Raw genomic sequence first — 17907 nt, 5'->3', positions numbered from 1 at the left:
TAGTGAAATGTGCTTTTTACACTCGGTTTGGTGCGGCTGCTTAATGCACGGAGGACACGGCTCCTTGGGCAGGGCCTGACGTTGCCTGCCGCAGCCTGCCCCGGATTACTATTTGCAAAGGTAACCAGGCGAAGCCGGAACGATGCAGCTGACACGCTCTACGGGTTTTTGTGACATTTGTCGCTTCTGCAAATCATTCCCACGCCTACAATAAAGGGACCCGTCTGATCTTTTCAGGCCTATGAGAAATTAAGCGAATTTTGATTTGTTGCGAGTAAACTACTCAAATCCAATTAGTTAATACATATCTATAATTATCTGACCCCCCATCACAATAAAATTATTTGACGTCGCATTATAAGGAACTTTGCGAAAAGTTCTGCATTAATAATTTAAGTTTATGCATTAATATTTGGCAGGTTGGAAATCGGGGGTACGTACCGCTGGCGTTCTTCCCGCATATCAGGTGTTCATAGGGCTGCAGGACGCCCCACAGCTCGGCGTCGTTGTTAACGACGCTCTCCAGCGTCTCCGCCGTCAGCATGCTGCCGTGCAGTCCGGCGTCAGCCGCCAGCACCCGAGAGCCCACCTCCTCCACCAGGGACTCCACGCAGGCGGTCAGGCAGATGGCCGCGTACTCGTGGATGCGCACGGAGATGCGAGTGTCCACCATCCAGCGGAAGAAGCGCCCCACGGAGAAGGTGAGCCCGCAGCGGCTGGACTTGCCCTTGCGCAGGCACTCGCCGGCGCTCATGCTGTACAGGGATATGGCTTTTACGGTGGCCGAGACGCAGCTCTCAGCGAGCGCCCAGCTCAGCACCAGCCGTATGGCACTCTGCACCTCGAAGCGGGTGCATCGACAGTGCATGACGCTCAGCCGCTGGGCTTCTCTGGAGATCCGTATCAGGGCCCTTCGTAAGAGAACGGAGAGCTTCCGAACAGACTCGGACGAGAAGGTGGCTCCTTTGCCGGAGATTCTGCGGAGAACCCGGCCAAGCTCTTCGTCCGTCCAGGGGAATTCCTCCAGCTCTGGCAGCCGGGGACACTTAGAAAATATGTCCTCTGGATCCTCGGGCAGCACAGTGTTCACGGTGTCCCAGCTATTGTTCCTACTGTTCATAGAGCCGGAGTAGTACCACCAGTTGGCCCGGTGTGGTGCACCCATAAACGCGTGCGAGTTTGACTTTGCCGAAGAAAGACTCAGGGACTTACAGGAATCGCCAGCTCCATAACCCGAATCCAGAGTCAGATCCTCCAGGGTCTTCATGTTGGAACTGCTGATACCTGCCATAGTGCACCGCGGATGCTAAGTGTTCAGTGTAGGGGACACAAGATCGGTTTCTGCTTCTGGGCAAATGGGGATCAGGAACTTTATCTCTCCTTAACTGGTGTTGTTCTTTGGATAAAAATATTTTCCTAAACGGCACTCCCTTTGAACTGTGCCTTCATAAAATATGTATTTGTTATACACATTATTGAGACGTCAACAATCAAGGCAAGAAGTCCAATCAGCAGATCCCTTGCTCGTTGTTACACCTCCGGCAGTATAGACACTCGACAGTCTCATTCTGCGCTTTGATCCTTCCTCTTTCATGCTTTTCTTCGCAAACAGACCTAGTTTTCCATCCCGTTAAAGTGTGCGAGGCAAAGCAGTGAAGAAATTCACCTCTCGGCGTTGGAGGAAGTTCCCATGAGTTGGACGTAGTTTAAAGAGCAGGAAGCTGCCTGCTCTGCGCCTGATATCCGCCTTCTGTCTGAAGTCCCAGGACTGGAGCGCAGCGTGCGGTGAACGGAGTGCTGGGCGCGGACCAATCAGGGACGTGCGGATCTCACCCAGCCAATCAGAGCGGTGTGCGCGTATACACTGAATCTCACATACCGAGAACGTTTTAATACAAAAAACTCGTGATTTTCCTTGTAATTTCTTTCTGTATTTTTAAAAACATCTTTCATGAATTAATCATGTCAGCATATACGATTTACAAGGAATACACATCATTTAATCACATAAATGTATAAAAGAATTCACAGGATACAGCTATTAAAGTTAAAGTAAACGATATAGTTTTTCTCCAGGTGTAAATTTATCAAACGAGTGATTGTTTCCTACTGCGACCTACCACCCGGCGTCATCATACCAGTGCCTCTCTTCCGCGTCAGGCCCTTTCACAGACATGATAGGTTTCTGTGCATTAAACTGTAAAATATGCACACCAGTTTAAGGTCAGGGATTTGTTCATTCCTTTTTTTTTAAAGTTCACATATTTTACGGTTTACAGCTGAACTTTTCTGGCTTACTTTATTTTGTTAAGTAAAACGGATTACATATTTTCTGTTCCGTTTTTCCCCCCACACGTCTTGATTCATTGCCTTTCTCAAACATGTAAAAATTATTTGCCTTCTTATGGGAACTTCTGTAACAACATCCTATGTCCTTTTTATAGCTATGGGAGTCTGCCAGTCACTGCCATTCTTCAGAGGCCAGAATATAGTCAGAGTTGGATGGATGGATGGATGGATGGATGAATGGATGGATGATATGATGGAATGTTGATAGTTTGTTTTTATTTTTTGCACCTTGATGGAAAAACAAGACCAACTCAGAAGCCGTTGAGGCTTTAGCTTAAAATTTTATTTTCAAAAAGAACAAAAATAAAGAAAAAGCACATTCTTAAAACTCTCTAAAAAACAATTTCACAGAAATTATCCTTGAATCATATGTCCCTGTCTTTGTTGTGTGGTGGCTCCCTCTTTAAACAGCTCAGGACCCTGCTGCAGGTGAATGGAGATCTGGACATTTTTTTTTTTTTGGAGCGGAGGGAGGCAAGGTGGCATTTTCAAGAACTTCAGTTGATAAAATACTTACGGCGGGTCTATGGTTGCTCACATCTAAAAACATTAGCACTTATCTAACATCCCCGAAGAAGTACCATGCCGGAATACCTACTTAGTAAATACCTGACTATCAGGTAGAACCTATGATAGCTGCAGGTAACTGCCCCCCCCCCCGCAATCTGTTTTCACCCACCCTCCCCAACAGTAAGTGCCTTTCAATCTGTCAGATCTTTACATCCTTTGCCTCACCCCTCCCCCCATCCCGTTTCCTGCCTCCTCCTGGCTGTCGCCTCGCTGGCCATGGACCGCGAAGCCATGTCTTTGTGGATAGCCCCCCCCCCCCCGCCATCTTCTCTACCTGTCTCTTCCAGGGTCAGCAGCATCTCATCTGATAGAACATTCTTACAGCCACAGCAGAATCCTTGGCCCATTTGTATATATTGTATATAAGAGCTGGAGGGGGGTGGGGTGGGGTAGGGGGGCAGATCCTATCAAACCACAGGAATGCAAGCACTCATTGTTTTCCAGCCACTGCAGATGTTTAAAAAAGGGAGGAAAGAAAAAGAAAGAAAAAACAAGAACGCAAGAAACACAGCTCTGGCAGCCAAAGTCACGCCCCAAGCTCTGGCAGCCAAAGTCACGCCCCAAGCTTTGCGCAGGAGGGCTTGCCAGCAGCTCGCTGGGCACTGTCTCAGAGCGGGGGGGGGGGGGACAGTGCCGAATCCCTTGGCAGCACTGCAACAAAAGCGAACTGATTTCACTGATTCTGTGGGGCTTCTGTAACAATGGGGAGTTCTTTGTGGGACCGTTTTTGGGGTTGGGGGCTGCTGGATGGTACATTGCAAATTCAGCGATCAGCCAGTCAAGTAATCTTTCCCCCTACTCCCTGGGCCGTCTGCACGGAGCCTCTCGCTGTACGGCAGCAGCAAGGTTCTAATGCAACCTGGTAGCTGCACGGGGATTTATGTTCGACATCCACGCCTCTGGAAGGTCTTACTCTGCAGATAAATGCTACGAGAAAAATGAAGAAAAAAAAACTGCTTTGTAACCCTCCCCTCACCCAAACACAGTGACAGGCACACAGCTTATAATCAGGCATTGTTAAAAATAAAGAAGCACCAAAGGAGGTTCCCTGCCAAGCTAAACCCTTCTGGAAGCTTCTTACAGTTTTCCCACCTCCACGTTTACATTTTGAGAGTTAAATTATGTCATTGATATAATTTTGAATTTCCTTCCCTATGCTGCCTGGATTGGTGGGTCTTCAGGATAAAGGGGGTCATCATCTGTCGTAAAAACAGACACAAGCAAAGAACAATTGTCCACTACTGTCCAAATTGTTAAAAAATTGCCCTCGATTAAAAAAAAAAAAAAAATCTCTTAAGCTGTTTATTGTAAGGAGAGCAGCTTAGAAGACAGACACGGCTAAACTGAATCTTTGTCCCTACAAAAGAAACACCCCAAGGGGTTCTGGGGCAGAGTGGGCCGTGTCCGTAGAAGGTCCCTCTAGCGCAGAGTCGGCCTCTACAGCCGAGGCCTGTGGTCTCCCAGAGGTCTAACCTTTGGGGCTCTTCTTAGTCTGGGCGTTCCACATGCCCCGTTTGGAATGGTAGTAGTGGAAGAAGTTCCGCAGTCTGAGGCGTTCCACTTCCAGGCCGTTCTGCAGAACCCTGAAAGAGGGGAAGGCAAGCCGGTCTCAGAGATGGGGGCTGCTCGGGCATGCAGGCAGGCCTTCTGTCACCTGGGCACATTCCCCATAACACCCCGAAACAGCCATAACAAAGATTCTATCTCTGATCCATCCAGAACTGTCCAGGAACACTGGCAGACAGCGCCAGGCACAGAATGAAGAGCCCTCTGTTTTGACTCTCTGAAGAACAGAGAACACTGCTGTGCATAGCAGCTCTGCGATTACCTGTCCAGTAGCTCCCAGTCCTCCCCCCCCCAGCGGTCCTTGAACTCTTCCGTGTTCATCCCCCCGATCTTGTCGAAATCCGACTTGTAAATCCCGAACAAGCCAAATCCGTTGACTTCCCAGTATCCTGAGAAAGCGAGAAGGGAGATGGATTAGTTTGCTCTTTCAGAAGCCGGATAGATCCAGCACAGATTCAGTCAAGGAGTACGAAGGCTGCAGCTTTCGCTGGTTCAAAGGGCCCTGCGTGTTGCCGCTGGGGGGTGGATAATGACAGAGGAACAGCGCTCAACATGTCACCATGAGCCCTCCCCATCCAATTTTATGTTGAAGGGCCCCTATCAAGTACTGAGCCCCTGGAATCTGCCAGGGTATCCATAGCCGGGTATCCATAGCCGGGTATCCATAGCCGCGTATCCATAGCCGGGTATCCATAGCCCGGGTATCCATGGCCCGGGTATCCATAGCCCGGGTATCCATAGCCGGGTATCCATAGCCCCTCCAGCATCCCTGGTCACATACAACTGAACTATGTTAATCACTTCCAAAGAAAATTTTGAGCTTGGAAGCAACCAGCCGCTTAATGCAGCCTTCTGCAGACAGAACCAGGATTAAACCAGGATTCAACAATGCAGATGGAGTACTCTCTTAATTTTTTCCAGAGCTGTATATAAGATTTGATCAATATACAAAAAAATTCACTATATATATAAGTAAACATATATCAGATGGTGGGGTAATCAAATTGTGAAAGAGATGTATGATAAAGGCAGACTATGTAGCAACATTTCCACTGGGCCTTATGAAGAAGTGTGTGTGTGCGTGTGTGTGTGTGTGTGTGTGTGTGTGTGTGTGTGCGTGCATTCCTGCGCTTGTGTGTCTATACTGCCCCCTGGTGTTACCGTTGGGCTCCTGCGGTGAGCTCCCACATCCCAGCCGCATGACGATAGGGGCAAAGGCCAGCCGGCCCTCCACGCAGTGCTTCCGGATGCTCTCCAGGATGTTGTGGGGGAAGTGGATGTGCAGGTCACACAAGAACACGATGCTGTGTCTGTCCTGGGAAAAGCGTACAGACACACGCGTGCGTGTGAGCACATGGGGGGCGGGGGAGCGCCTGAGAACGACCGGCAGCGCAAACATGGCCGGGGTCACACCTGCCTGCTCGCAAATCAGCCAACAATAACCTCTTTGAGACAAAGGGCAAGCTCACATACATAACAAATACCGACTCTGTATATTTAGAGTCTAAAAATAGACTAGCACCTTACAAGACAGGGACACCCCCCCCCCCCCCCCACCCTGCTCCCCTGGGTCGCTCCTCCCTCTCACCTCGATGGTATCCACTCCAATCTGTAACCCCGCCGAGCGCTCAAAGTTCCCCTCCCGCCTGAGGTACTTGTACCTGTTGTAGCACATTCAAAACAGGGGTGGGGGCTTATAAATATCACTCCATCACCAGTACAGTACAGCTTGTGAGCGGGGGGGCACCACAAAGCAACATTTTGCGATAGTTTGACATTCAGTGACAGTCATGTCACTGTCTCCCCAGGGGCCAGAAGCAGCTTAAAGTGCCAGCTAGAGGCATGTTCTGGTACGTGCGTGACGTGACGTTCTGGTACGTGCGTGACGTGACGTTCTGGTACGTGCGTGCTCACCTGGGCACTGCGCTCTCCCTCAGCGCCTGCTCCACATCCATGTCCTCGCTCTGGAAGTCCACGATGATCACGCTGAAGTTGTCATCCTTGGTCTCCCGGTGGAGCAGCTCCATGTCAGAGATGAACTGCTGCACCCAGCGCGCCTGGTTCTTCACTGCGGGTGGGTGTTGGCGGAGAGACGGTGGATTGAGAACAGAAGACAACGCTATGCAGGTAGCAACAACAATGACATTTCGATCTTGCTGTCCAATGAGACAGGGTCAGCCATTAATCCAGTGACCCCAACACGGCTAGGCTTAAATGCCTTGCTCAAGGGTCCAACAGTGAACTATTGGCCATGGGATTTGAACTAGTGACCTTCCCATCGCCCAGAACCACCCTTCCCCCCCAACTAAGGTTTCACTGTAACAGGGTTGCTGGAATACATCTTTCCTTGCCTTGATTTCACAGCTTCTCCTCTTGAAAGGTTAGGTTCTGCGTTAGGTTCTGCGTTAGGTTCTGCGTTAGGTTCTGCGTCAGCCTCCCGAAGCCACAGAGAAACAAACAGGCCTGCAGTCCACTCCAGCTGCGGACAACTTCATTACAACTCGACTACAATGAAGCTGATTCAAAACTACTGATGTGAACTTTTTTTGTGCATTTTTAATTATGTGTGCTTTTTTATTATGGGATTTATGAATTACTTACAGAGGTCAGAAGGACCCTGCGGACAGATAAACGTGAGGCTACACGAGGCACAGAGAATAACGGCATTCAGAGCCAGCCGCTGTCCCGGACCCAGCCGCCTAGCAGCTGTCCTGCTCCGGAAGTCCATGCTTACGTTTGGGAAACGTGCGTTCCTTTCCAGTTTGTTTGTTTTGGGAAAAGGCTGAACAAGAGAAGTATCAGATTTGCAGGAAAACATTAATTGTTTACATGACTGCATAAATAACTCATATATCAAGAGCTTGTACACAGGAAATATGCTAACGGGAGGCATCTCTGGAGCAGATGTCCTGGGTGTTTCTCCAACGATGGAGCGGGAGCTGTCATTCGCTCAGCAGACAGAGCTGCTCCGAGCCCCACGCTTTGCCTGTTTTATACCATAAATCACGGTGTATCCTGCATATTGATCAGGAAAGATGTCACTGAACATCCCTGATTTCCTGGCTGGTGTCATCTAATGCTGTCTCCCCCTGCTGGCCACCCTGAGAACAGGCTGATTCCTATTACACCCCCAGTCACCCCCCCACCACGAGGAGCTCACCTGGAACCACAAAGTGCACCATGACATCACGCCTCCACTGCAGCATGACAGGCTGACAGAGCAGGGGCCGCGTGTAGGCGGCGCTCCACTGGGTGGCGCTGCGGCCGCTGGGCCGGGGGCTGGCGGCGGTTAGGGCAGGGCCTGGGGCGGCGGTTAGGGCAGGGCCTGGGGCGGCGGTGGTGGCCACCTCGCCGTTCTCCACGCTGTCCTCCAGCCGGCCGCGGTGCAGCAGCAGGTAGATGTATTCGGAGAGCCGTACCACCCGCTTGCCGCGCTCCATCAGCTCCAGCTCCACCAGGTACCGGTTCCCCCGCGCCGAGTCCCGCCGCTTCTCCACGTTGATGATGCGCAGCAGGGTGTAGATGCTGTCAGAGAGAGAGAGAGACCCTTTGCTCAGTCCCTCAGCAAACTTACTACATTTACTGCATCGGCATAATTATTCACTTTCTGTTATTGATTTTCTGTTGCACTATTGTCCAGGAAAGTCCAGGGTCAAGGATAACGGGCCTGTTTTCAATAACTGGATCTCACTGTTCCGTTTTTCAGGTATGGTGGGGGGTGCTCTGCCTGAGCACCTTCCTGTTTGCTATTTAATAGTTTTGGTCAGGAAGTGCGTGATTGTTTCCAACTTGTTTGTTTCGGGGAAAAGCCTTAACGAGGAATATCAGATATCCAGGATAATATTAACTGAGTACATTAACTGAGTGTATAAATAACTAGTGTTGTGGAGAGCTTGTAAACAAACTATTTAAGGAGAACTTTGACATGAGCTTTAATGGTACTGAGTGCCCCTTTCGACCTTAAAGAGGCTCCGCATTGCCCTGCCATTTTTATTCTCTGAGAAATGGCTTCCAGTGGCTTGTCTGACAAGCCTCAAGGAAAATAAGCCAAATTTGATTCACCCCAGCCAGTCTTCGTTTGGCAGGAAAGCTCGTGTGCTGCCTTCCCACACCGCTACTGGGATATATTTTTTATTTGGAGCCACGGAGGCAGAGAGTGAGGGCGGCATCCCGAATTGGAGCCCGATTTGTCATTCTGTGTGTTGCCCCTGACGGCCAGACCCGACTGCCATCCCCTTTTGTGCCCTTCTTGGAGTTTGGAGGATATATTCGGACATGTTTCCCCAAGCCGAGAACAGGCACATGATTCCCCACAAGGCTGCACGACCTTCTGCGGCGCAGAGGGACCCGGACGCCTTACCCGCCGTTACGCTCGTTCAGCTTCTCCATGTACTGCGCCAGCACGTCCACCACCTCGGCCTCCGCCAGCTGCAGATTGCCGGACACGTTGCACCGGAGGTCGTTCCAATCGGAGCGCAGTAGCTCGAAGTCCATGGTGTTGAAGGAAAAGGTACGTTGCCAGTTGATGGCCTCCTCCGCCCAACCCGGCCGGGGGTCCGAATCCTCGTATGTGTAGTCGGACAGCCCGCCCTCCTCCTGCTCCTGGTTCTGGTTCTGTTCTGTGTGCTGCTCCTGCTCCAAGCTGGGCTCCTGCTGTAGCCTGGACTCTGTGATTTCGTAGGTCCTCATGAAGGAGGTGACCCTGGGCTCTGTTAGGAGCAGATTCTCAGAGATATTCGGGCTGATAACCGCGGGGTGTGGCGAGGTGGGCCAAACACGGCCTCGGCGCTGGGACACATAAACTGAATTGCTGCCTCTACTAGGGGTGAAGGGCAGCTCCTGTCCTTGCCTCATGGCCTCCTCCCTTCCCCACTGGTGCCTTGCCGGCGCCGCCCTGCTGGTAGATTTGGTTACTGCTGTCAATCTGGTGAAGTTGCCACTCAGTAAGGCAGTCTTGCCATCCTTGAAGGGGGGTTTTGGCCACAACTGGGGGGAACTAAGCAAGTTCTTTTCACCCCGTCGCCTAGTACCCAGGGTGACAAGTTTGGTGGTCTTGCCGTTCTGATACAGGAAGACCCCTGGGAATACCTCCTTCGGGTGGTGAGCAGTGGCGGTCTTGCGGGTGCGTGAAGGCCGGGGCCTGGTGATGTAAATCTTATTAGCGTCCTTCTGGGTGTCTTTGCTGGGCAGGCTGTTGGCTCTGGTGATGATGCTACGACCGGGACGGGCAGAGTTGCTTAGGATCTCCTTGGCCCTTGTCAGAGCGGTGAGGGAGCTCTTCTTCGGGAACAGGAGCGCCGATTTGCTGAGCCGCGGAGGCATCTCCACACCCCCCCGCCGGCCCGGTCTATCTGGGCCAGTGCGGATCCAGGTGAGGGAGCGACCTCGCACCAAGCTGGGCATGGCTTCTGGGGCCCCTGGAACTTCTCGATGTCCTCCAGCCTCCCTCTCAGGAGGCCTTAGATCTCTGCCACGTCCCGTCCACCTTTCCCTGTCCCCTTGCTCTGCAGGTGCAAAGGAATGCCTCCTTTGCTGGCTGAATGTGCTATTTCCAGCCCCTGGACTGTCCTGGTTGCCTGTAGAGGGCGCCGAAGGCCTTGGACGGGTGTGGCTCCCCTGGCTTGGGACGACCCGACGCCTGAGCCGCTGTGTATCTGCAGGTGGCACTTCTTCTTCCTCTGGGTCCACCCCTTCCTCCTCCTCCAAAAAATCTAGAAAAGAAACAGCAGTTCAAAGACCCTCCACAGGCGAGTGAGGACAGGAAACTGGCACCTGTCCCCTTTAATCAGCACCTGGCCCTCCTCCAGACTCATTACACGTGAGGAGCTTATCTGCAACACAGCGCCATGTTTCGCAAACACAGCTGCTGTAGTGCCGGCCTCGGTGGCCCGATGGATGGAGAGTGCACACCGTCTGGGTTGGGGAAGAAGAAGGGCCTGTCATCCTCTTCCTCGTCCATCTTCATGTATTTGTAGAAGCCAAACCTGCAAGCAGAAGCCACAACCTGTGGGTGAGCTAGTCGAAACCAGCCCCGCAGTCCACGATACGGATTCGAGCCGTAAAAGTTGTCAGCTCGCATCCTAAGGGACACACTGCCATCACAAGCTTCAACACGGTACTTAACCTAAACTATTTAAGTGTCAAGGACTATAATTAAGCCAGATGATTTTAAAAGCATAACCGTATAAAAGTACACAATAAGCAGCTAAAGCGGCTGAAGTCATTGGGAATAATCCCCTCTAAGATTCCGCACTGGTTGGGTCTTATAGGCTGTTCTTCTCAAGTCTAATTAATAGCTATTAGCTCATGATCCTGTACTGTGTCTCTCCCAGTCAGCCAACGACATGGATTCCTAACCCCTCACGCTCCGCTGGAAGACACAAGATCTTACTTCTCGAGGTAGATTGGAGACTCCCTGTAAAAACACTTATTCTCCTTTTCCATGTGGGTAAGCCTGGTGAAGTCATTGGGGTAGACAAAGGGCAGGTATACCTGGGCAGGGGACAGAGGACGGGGCAAAGGTAAATCCAGAAATCTGAATCGAGGACATTTTGTCCCATGCGGTTATACTAGAACTTTTTAAAAACAAGCTTAATGGTTTACCAATATTCCCAAAGTGAAATGCATCTTGCTTAAGTGATAAAATAAAAAATATCTAACCTTTCATTTCAAGCATAAAAAAGTTCCAAAGCAAACATATTTATACAAATTGTTTTTTTGTTTTTTTTTTTCCTTTCTTTTGCACCTTGCAAGTGCAATTACAAGTATTAGCCACAGGGGGGCAGCATAACCCTAAACCTAACTAACGGGAAGAGGCAAGATGTGCATGGAGCAGCAGGTGCAGTTCTGAACAGAAAATCCACTTGCGTTAAGTAATTTGGGAGACTTTGCTCTTATCTTCTATCTTCTGTCCCGGAAGATGTGAGCACAAGCCAGGGAATAACACAGGATGGGGCTTGATGAAAAACAACAAGATGTAATTCCTGACCGGAGGGAAAACGCGTATTGCGTATGTGTATGGCTGCCTCTCACGAAACAACTGCTGAAAAATTGAGGAGTAAGAAGGCAACCAGAATAAATGCAAATGAAATGAAGGCAAGGTGTGTCCACCACCCCGGGAGATCCGAGAGAAGTGATTCTATATGCAGAAATATTTGTACCCAAATTTAAATTATATAGAGTCAGGGATCCAAGTGTGAGGCATGGACCATCTAAGACACCAGCCAATGTGGAGGGAAACATGTAGTGGCGCCCCCTGCTGGTTGGGAGGTGTGTGCGCGTGGGGTGTGGTGTGGGGGGGGTGGGGGTTTAGAGGGAGAGCATGACTTACGAACTGCAGGCCCTGATAACGGGCAATGGGGAAGTCCTTCACCACGTAAGTGGGGGAGTACAGGCAGGCCGGCAGCACGTTCTCCAGCCGGGCTGGGTCCACCATGGGTACTGCGCAACGGGAGAGGATGAGCTGCTCAATCCGCGTTTTCGGGCAGTTCAGGTCTCACTTTCACCTCGATATCATTCCAGTATCACCTTATAGTACATTACAGCCAAAATAATCATGGCGACAGTAATAATTCAATAGGCAATACCAAAATATACTTTATGATTCATTGGTCGAGATTGGCTCCCCAGTGAATTGCAAGTGCTGTTTTGCACTATGAGGAAATGGCTCCCCCTGGTGGACAGACATGGACGAACAGTGCCGGGGATCCAGTACTCACTCCTGTAGAAGGTGTCTCTGGGATCGGGTTTTAGCATGTCTGCCCCGTGCCGCTTGGCGCTGGGCGAATCCTGAGGGACGCGGCCGTGACTGGCAAGGGTCTGGGGGATGTGGTCCACACTGTTCATCTTCAGAGCCGATTCATCTGCCGAAGGGGCAGTGGGGATCAAATGAGTTAGGGCGAGTGAACACCCCCCCCCACCCCCGAAGGTCTGTGGTGATTCAGCCGACTGAGCCACCTCACGAACATCTCAGGCTCATGGGGACGCTTCAAAGGGAGGAGGCACCGCTAATGAGGGAAACAGCTGTAGGGAGATGAATAGCGGGGGCTGGGGTGTGGGGGGTACCAGCATCAAACGCTCCCAAGAGGAGAGCTTTTCGTACGGACTGGGGTGAGAGACCGGACTCCCTACCCCTCCTGGGTTATGAATACTTCCCGAGAAGGGCTACGGGTGAAAGCTGCTTTTAATTAATCTTATCGATCAGCAGCGCAAGCGAGTGGAAGTATGATTAATGGAGTGTTGGAGGACGGGCCTGGCGCGATGCGTACTTTCTAATTAAGTAAAAACCTAAACCATTTCCCCCCCGTGGAGCGACAAGCAGAGCATCATGGGTACTGGCCACAAGGAGCTGGGATGACGGAGGTGATTAGAGGAGCTGGCGTGTAGAACTTCAACGGTGTCACCTTCGATGCTGCTTCACTGTCGCATGCAGGGGTACGGATGCTGAGCAGAGGGATCAGCAGGGGATTCACCTTGGGGTGCGTGTGCCTGTATGTGTTTGTGCGTCTACTCATCTCCACGACAACCAAGGCGCTAAACTCCTCTCAAGCCCGAGTGGAGAAATTTAAGGAGGAAAAAAGTGGGTCTACATAAACGTTGAGCTTTACAAAGATCCATTTCATGAAACCATACGTATCTCCATATGGAGCACTGAGTTTCCATTCACTAATCTATAAAGGCCTAACCTGTTTCACCTTTCGGGAAGTTTCTGTGAATCGGGGAACTACTGTATAACTACCTTTATGAACAATGAATGAAAAAACCTCTTTGATGCAAAACAGAAAATTACTTTATTTACACTGATTATAACTCTGGACCAGTGAGGTGCTTTTGCTGCTAAACCCAGCTGATGCTGTGCAGCTTATTGAACTGACCGGCTTCCTGTGGAGAGCTGGACAGGCCAAACAGAGGCAATCGGGGCTGTCAGGGAACGAGAGAGAAGCCATTCTCACGCTGACAGCTTAAAGCCACCTCTCTCACATCCAGTGGACTAAATCAGACTCGTCTCGGTGGAGTAAGTGGAGAGCAGGGCAATTAACCTCACGTTTCCAGCTATGGCAACAGGCTGACAAAGGCCCCTCCTCCCAGTCTGGTTAATGGGAGACCATAACGGCAACTACCTCCATCGCCCCCATGATGAGTCACGCCGCAAGCCGGGCAAAGACGCGATAAGGCACGCCACTCCATGGAGAAACGCTGCCAGGGGTTAGGGACGTCGAATGATTAACAATCCTTGCGGTGGCAGAAGCGTCGCCGTGGTTACGGAGCGACCGTCCCACGGACGGTAATATTCCATGTCTGCCTGCACATATCCCAGCACCCCAGAGCTCGTTAACCGGGAAAAGGATTAAAATCGCAGAGAGACAATATAAATAAACAAATACTCTAAACGAGGAACATGCTAATACTGACGCTAACGTTTTGATGCTAACCTAAACGCCGCCTGACTTTCGTGGACGCTGGCTTAAAAACGCAGGGATCTGTGGGTGTCGGGTGGGGGGGCGTCCTGTCTCGGCGCTCGACTGCAGAGGAGCGTTCTAATCAATAAATCGATTCAGAAATCCCACTTTTATTCCCCTTTCTTGTTTTGCCGCTGGCTGGCTCACCAGCCTATTGACCAGAGGCACTTTATATAAGAGCCAATAACACTGAGGGGAAATGGGAGATTCGGCCGGGCGCGATAAAGTCACTTTAACCGTTATGAATAATTTAGAGAAATTAACCAGCTTCTAAGACGAGCATGTGGGGGGAAGGGGGGGGGGGGGCGGCTGAAGTCCTCTGTTACAACGTGGATCTCAGATAGAGGAATGGGGGCCACTGATGTGTGAAACAAATGAAATAAACTGTAATTAAGCCCTGAAGAAGTGAGCGAATTTAATGATAAAAATCAGTAGCGAGAAAGGAGCTGGTTATGAACGCAAGCTGGGCTCTGGCTGTTCTGCGTCACCGAGTGCAGCCCGTCGGATGCAGGAAGGGCGGCAGGTTCGTTAAGGCGAAGGGAAGAGCGCCTCATGGTGGTTAAGGCACGTCAGACATGGCCACAGCGACAGTGTAAAACACCTTCTATTAAAATCTGTGATCCTTTCCCGCCATGTTATTGATTTAAAGGAACACTTTCAAACTCTAATTATGCCCCTGTGCTGCAGACCGACCTTGAGTGGCTGCAATTTCATGTTTCAAGAGGCTCATTCTAAGAAGAACAAAAGAATCCGTAAGGAGAAATAGTGGCACGGCACGTGGTAGTGTGGCCGTCATTGGCCGTTGTGTTTCTCCGCAACGCGGGGCACCACCTCGAAGTGTCCCGCACGCCGTAATGTTCAGTATGGGGGGGAAGGAGGGGAGGGAGTTGCACCACCGTGGATATCCATAGGGAACAAAATTGCATATTGGGCCAAAAAGTTTTGCTCCTGTAATTCATCAAAGTGGAGGCCTTACCAGTGTACAAGGAGATGTGGGCGGAGTCGATGACCTCGTACTTCAGGCCGGGCAGAAAGGGACGCCACTGGAAAAAAAAAACAGACCGTCCTGAGCAAGTTCATATTGGCAGAAGGGTCAGGGTAACAGAAAACAGGTAACCGCTACCGTGCCCCCATTTTCAGATACTGATTATCATGGGTGAGTTCGCGACCTCAACCTGCCAATATGAATTGAGCTGGGGGGGGGGGGGGACTCTCTCCAAGTCAGGCTAAACATGGAAAGTAGACCCAACCAGGTGATCTCTGCAAAATACTTCATTGCCGTCCTCAGCTGGGGTGAGCAGTCTTTACCTCTTTGCTGCGATAGACGGGCTACAATTCTCTTAAAGGGATTCTGCAATTACCGTGTCACTTCTCGTTACCCTCGGCGTAATCAAGGGAGGCAGGCCATTTTCCACGGGCAGGCCAGAGCCCGTCAACACGCCGCAAGCTCCCTCACGTGGGTCCCCCGAGTGGATCTCCTCCTCGCTGCACGCTTCAGCTTCACACGCTTCCCGCATCATTGCCACGCGGCCGCGGGGTTGGCGGAACACTCCAGACTACGAGGGCGGCTCAGCTCCAATATCCCAGCGAGGAACGTCCGCCCCGCTCCCACCCCCAGTGAATAAGCCATTCTACCCACCCCTCTTGCATGCTTGGCCGCGCTCAAGGTCATGTCTGCCAGCCTGAGGATCAATCAAAGGCCGGCCCTGAACGGCCGAGGCCAGGAACAATGCTGACCGAACACGAGGCGCTCCCCGTGCACTAATAGCAGCGTGACCATAAACGCACATCAAAGATCTTCATCATCTCCAGACACAACACAGCTCTCCTAATTCTTCCCTAATTGGCAAAGCGAACCTTCTGAAAGTAATTCTGCGGCGATCCATCGGACGCTGAGTAACGACGCCGCGATAATAACAGAGTGAATTAGCACTTAAAAAGACATTTTGCCTTTTGGCTACAAGTGGGTGTTCTACGATTTTACAGAGCTGTGTTTAAAAGGGCTCCCATCGAGTTTGTGGCCTTTGATGTGTCTGAAAGTGAACTGATACCATATGAAACACGCCTCCCATTTACAGCAGCCATTAATAATGATAATGAAAACGCATAAACGCTTATGCAGTAGAGGGGTCACACAGAGCTTTGGCTGCATAGCATGCAAGCCCATCACCCAACAGGCGATTTTCAGACATCAGTTTGCCTAATTGCACGTTTTTGGGCTGAAAAAACACACAGAGGCAGGATTTGAACCCCTAGTCATGGAGGCGGGAGGTTACAGTGTTGCCCTCTGAGTCACGCATCATCATGACAACAACACTGAGATGCTGTTCTTTCAGCCTCTGGGTTAGCCAGCTTGTCAGATTAGTTTGCACTGATTTGCTGGAAAGGTCAGTTACACACTTGCCAGTGTGCGGAGAAAAAAAACGAAGAGTGCAGCAGATGTCAGTGTTTAAGCCGCCATCCGTCCGGCTTCCAGGCTGCCTTCTGCTGCTGGAGATGGAGAGCTGATTCTCCCGCAGCTGATCCGGGGCTTGCTAAGCAGCGCGTTGCCGTGGGAGATGTGTGGCCGGCGGTCTCCAGCTTGCCACAACGTAGCAGATGCTCAAAGCCAACTTGGAGATACTAGTGAGGCGCTGATGGATATCTTTGGCCCTGAAGGACATCTCTAATCCTTACAGACCTCTCTGGCCTTGATGGACCTCTCTAACCCTTATGGACATCTCTAACCCTTATGGATCTCTCTGGCACCTCCAAGGCTCAAAACCACCTCTACAGTTGGCAGAGCCAACAAACACAGTGGCGAAATGACATCCAGCTTTTCCTTCAGCTCCTGCTCTGTCTCAAATCCCCCACCCCCCTTCCCTGCTTCTTTTACTGACCTAATGAAGCCATGGGTAATGGAGGCCGGCCGGAACATAAACACCAACGGGGGGAGGCTGCAAGCCAAAAGTCTGGGCGTGCCCACACCTTTCTGGGTGGGCAACTGTCCAGCCATGGCACCAAAAGAAACGCTGTTTTCCCTACTGAAGAGTAACGTTTTCATTACGCGTCCCCTACGTAACCACCCAGCCCCTGCCCCCCCTCCCCCACTGCAGCAGTTTTCAATAATTCATGCATGAGAGGGCTGAGCAGAGTTTGACAGAGAACCATTGCCAATTACCTCGCCGACACGCTCCTTCCAGTGGCCATTTCTCCCCCCTTTCTATTTTTCCTACAGTAATGAAATAAATGAGACTTGTTATTTATAGCCTAGCAAAGAGCGCGTCATCCGCATGGTCCTGCAAGATTGGAAACATTTTCAGACATAGGCCTGTGAACGGAACAGCACTTATGCTGCGCCTTGCTTAATGAACGGGCCTTGGCCTTAGCTAGCCAGTGTGCAGGCAGGCCTCTGCACACCCGTACTTCGCCACGAGGCCTTCCATGCGGTCGGAGGGCAGATGGGGCGCCACGTGATGGCAGGGGGGCTGCATGCCCAGATCGGCACTTTAAACTTCCTCTGATCCATGGTGTCTTAAAGGAGCGATCGCAGAAGCCTTTCAGTTCATTTCCTGTTTCTCCATCAACCGTGAATAACAACATAGGAAGGAAACAGTGCGAGTCTACGACAATATATCTGTGACAATAATAAAAAAATAATAATCGTAATCATCATGAACCTAATAAGAGGAGCTAGTATTTTATGGCTGCAGGCAGATATTCAGCGGAGGAAAAGTAGGTCAACGGTCATCCATGTTACCCAGGGTAATGGAGGCTCTTTGTCTATCTTTGTAAACACACACTCATATCTCTGTCAGGGGAGCAGTGCCATTGTTATGTGCCTTCATTTGTTTACATCCCTTATTCCCATAATAACCTGTTGATAGTCGATATGGCTGTAAAAAACGCTGTATAACTAAAATACCCCTGGCTTGGCTGCTGTCGTCAGGCTCGGCTCTCATAGCCGACGGCAGCAAGTGTTTTC

General features: G+C 50.8%; 2 protein-coding genes across 3 annotated transcripts in view; both read right to left on the bottom strand.

Annotated features, from left to right (window-relative positions):
- abtb2b (ankyrin repeat and BTB (POZ) domain containing 2b) overlaps positions 1–1846 on the bottom strand; it is a 35783-nt gene extending 33937 nt beyond the window's left edge. The window contains exon 1 of the mRNA XM_023842146.2: positions 442–1846. Coding sequence (XP_023697914.1) covers positions 442–1291 — 850 coding nt within the window. The 5' untranslated portion in view covers positions 1292–1846. The remainder of the gene's footprint in view (positions 1–441) is intronic.
- A 764-nt stretch (positions 1847–2610) lies between these two features.
- The window catches only part of b4galnt4a (beta-1,4-N-acetyl-galactosaminyl transferase 4a), a 116847-nt gene continuing 101550 nt past the window's right edge, over positions 2611–17907 (bottom strand). Inside the window, exons 11-23 of one of the 2 annotated variants that reach the window (XM_072698212.1) lie at positions 14920–14986; positions 12204–12347; positions 11816–11925; positions 10877–10977; positions 10396–10469; positions 8846–10196; positions 7646–8010; positions 6400–6553; positions 6074–6146; positions 5647–5800; positions 4748–4874; positions 4393–4502; positions 2611–4118 (exon numbers count right to left, since the gene is read on the bottom strand). In XM_072698212.1, the coding sequence (XP_072554313.1) occupies positions 4072–4118; positions 4393–4502; positions 4748–4874; positions 5647–5800; positions 6074–6146; positions 6400–6553; positions 7646–8010; positions 8846–10196; positions 10396–10469; positions 10877–10977; positions 11816–11925; positions 12204–12347; positions 14920–14986 (2877 nt within the window). In that variant the 3' untranslated portion in view covers positions 2611–4071. Of the gene's footprint in view, positions 4119–4392; positions 4503–4747; positions 4875–5646; positions 5801–6073; positions 6147–6399; positions 6554–7645; positions 8011–8845; positions 10197–10395; positions 10470–10876; positions 10978–11815; positions 11926–12203; positions 12348–14919; positions 14987–17907 lie in introns of those variants that run through there. The other variant, XM_072698213.1, reaches the window with a different exon arrangement.

Source organism: Paramormyrops kingsleyae, chromosome 13, assembly GCF_048594095.1.
Source record: "Paramormyrops kingsleyae isolate MSU_618 chromosome 13, PKINGS_0.4, whole genome shotgun sequence".
In the NCBI taxonomy this organism is placed as follows: domain Eukaryota; kingdom Metazoa; phylum Chordata; class Actinopteri; order Osteoglossiformes; family Mormyridae; genus Paramormyrops; species Paramormyrops kingsleyae.
Note: the sequence above shows the minus strand (reverse complement) of the source record. Positions and strands in the feature narration are given on the sequence as shown.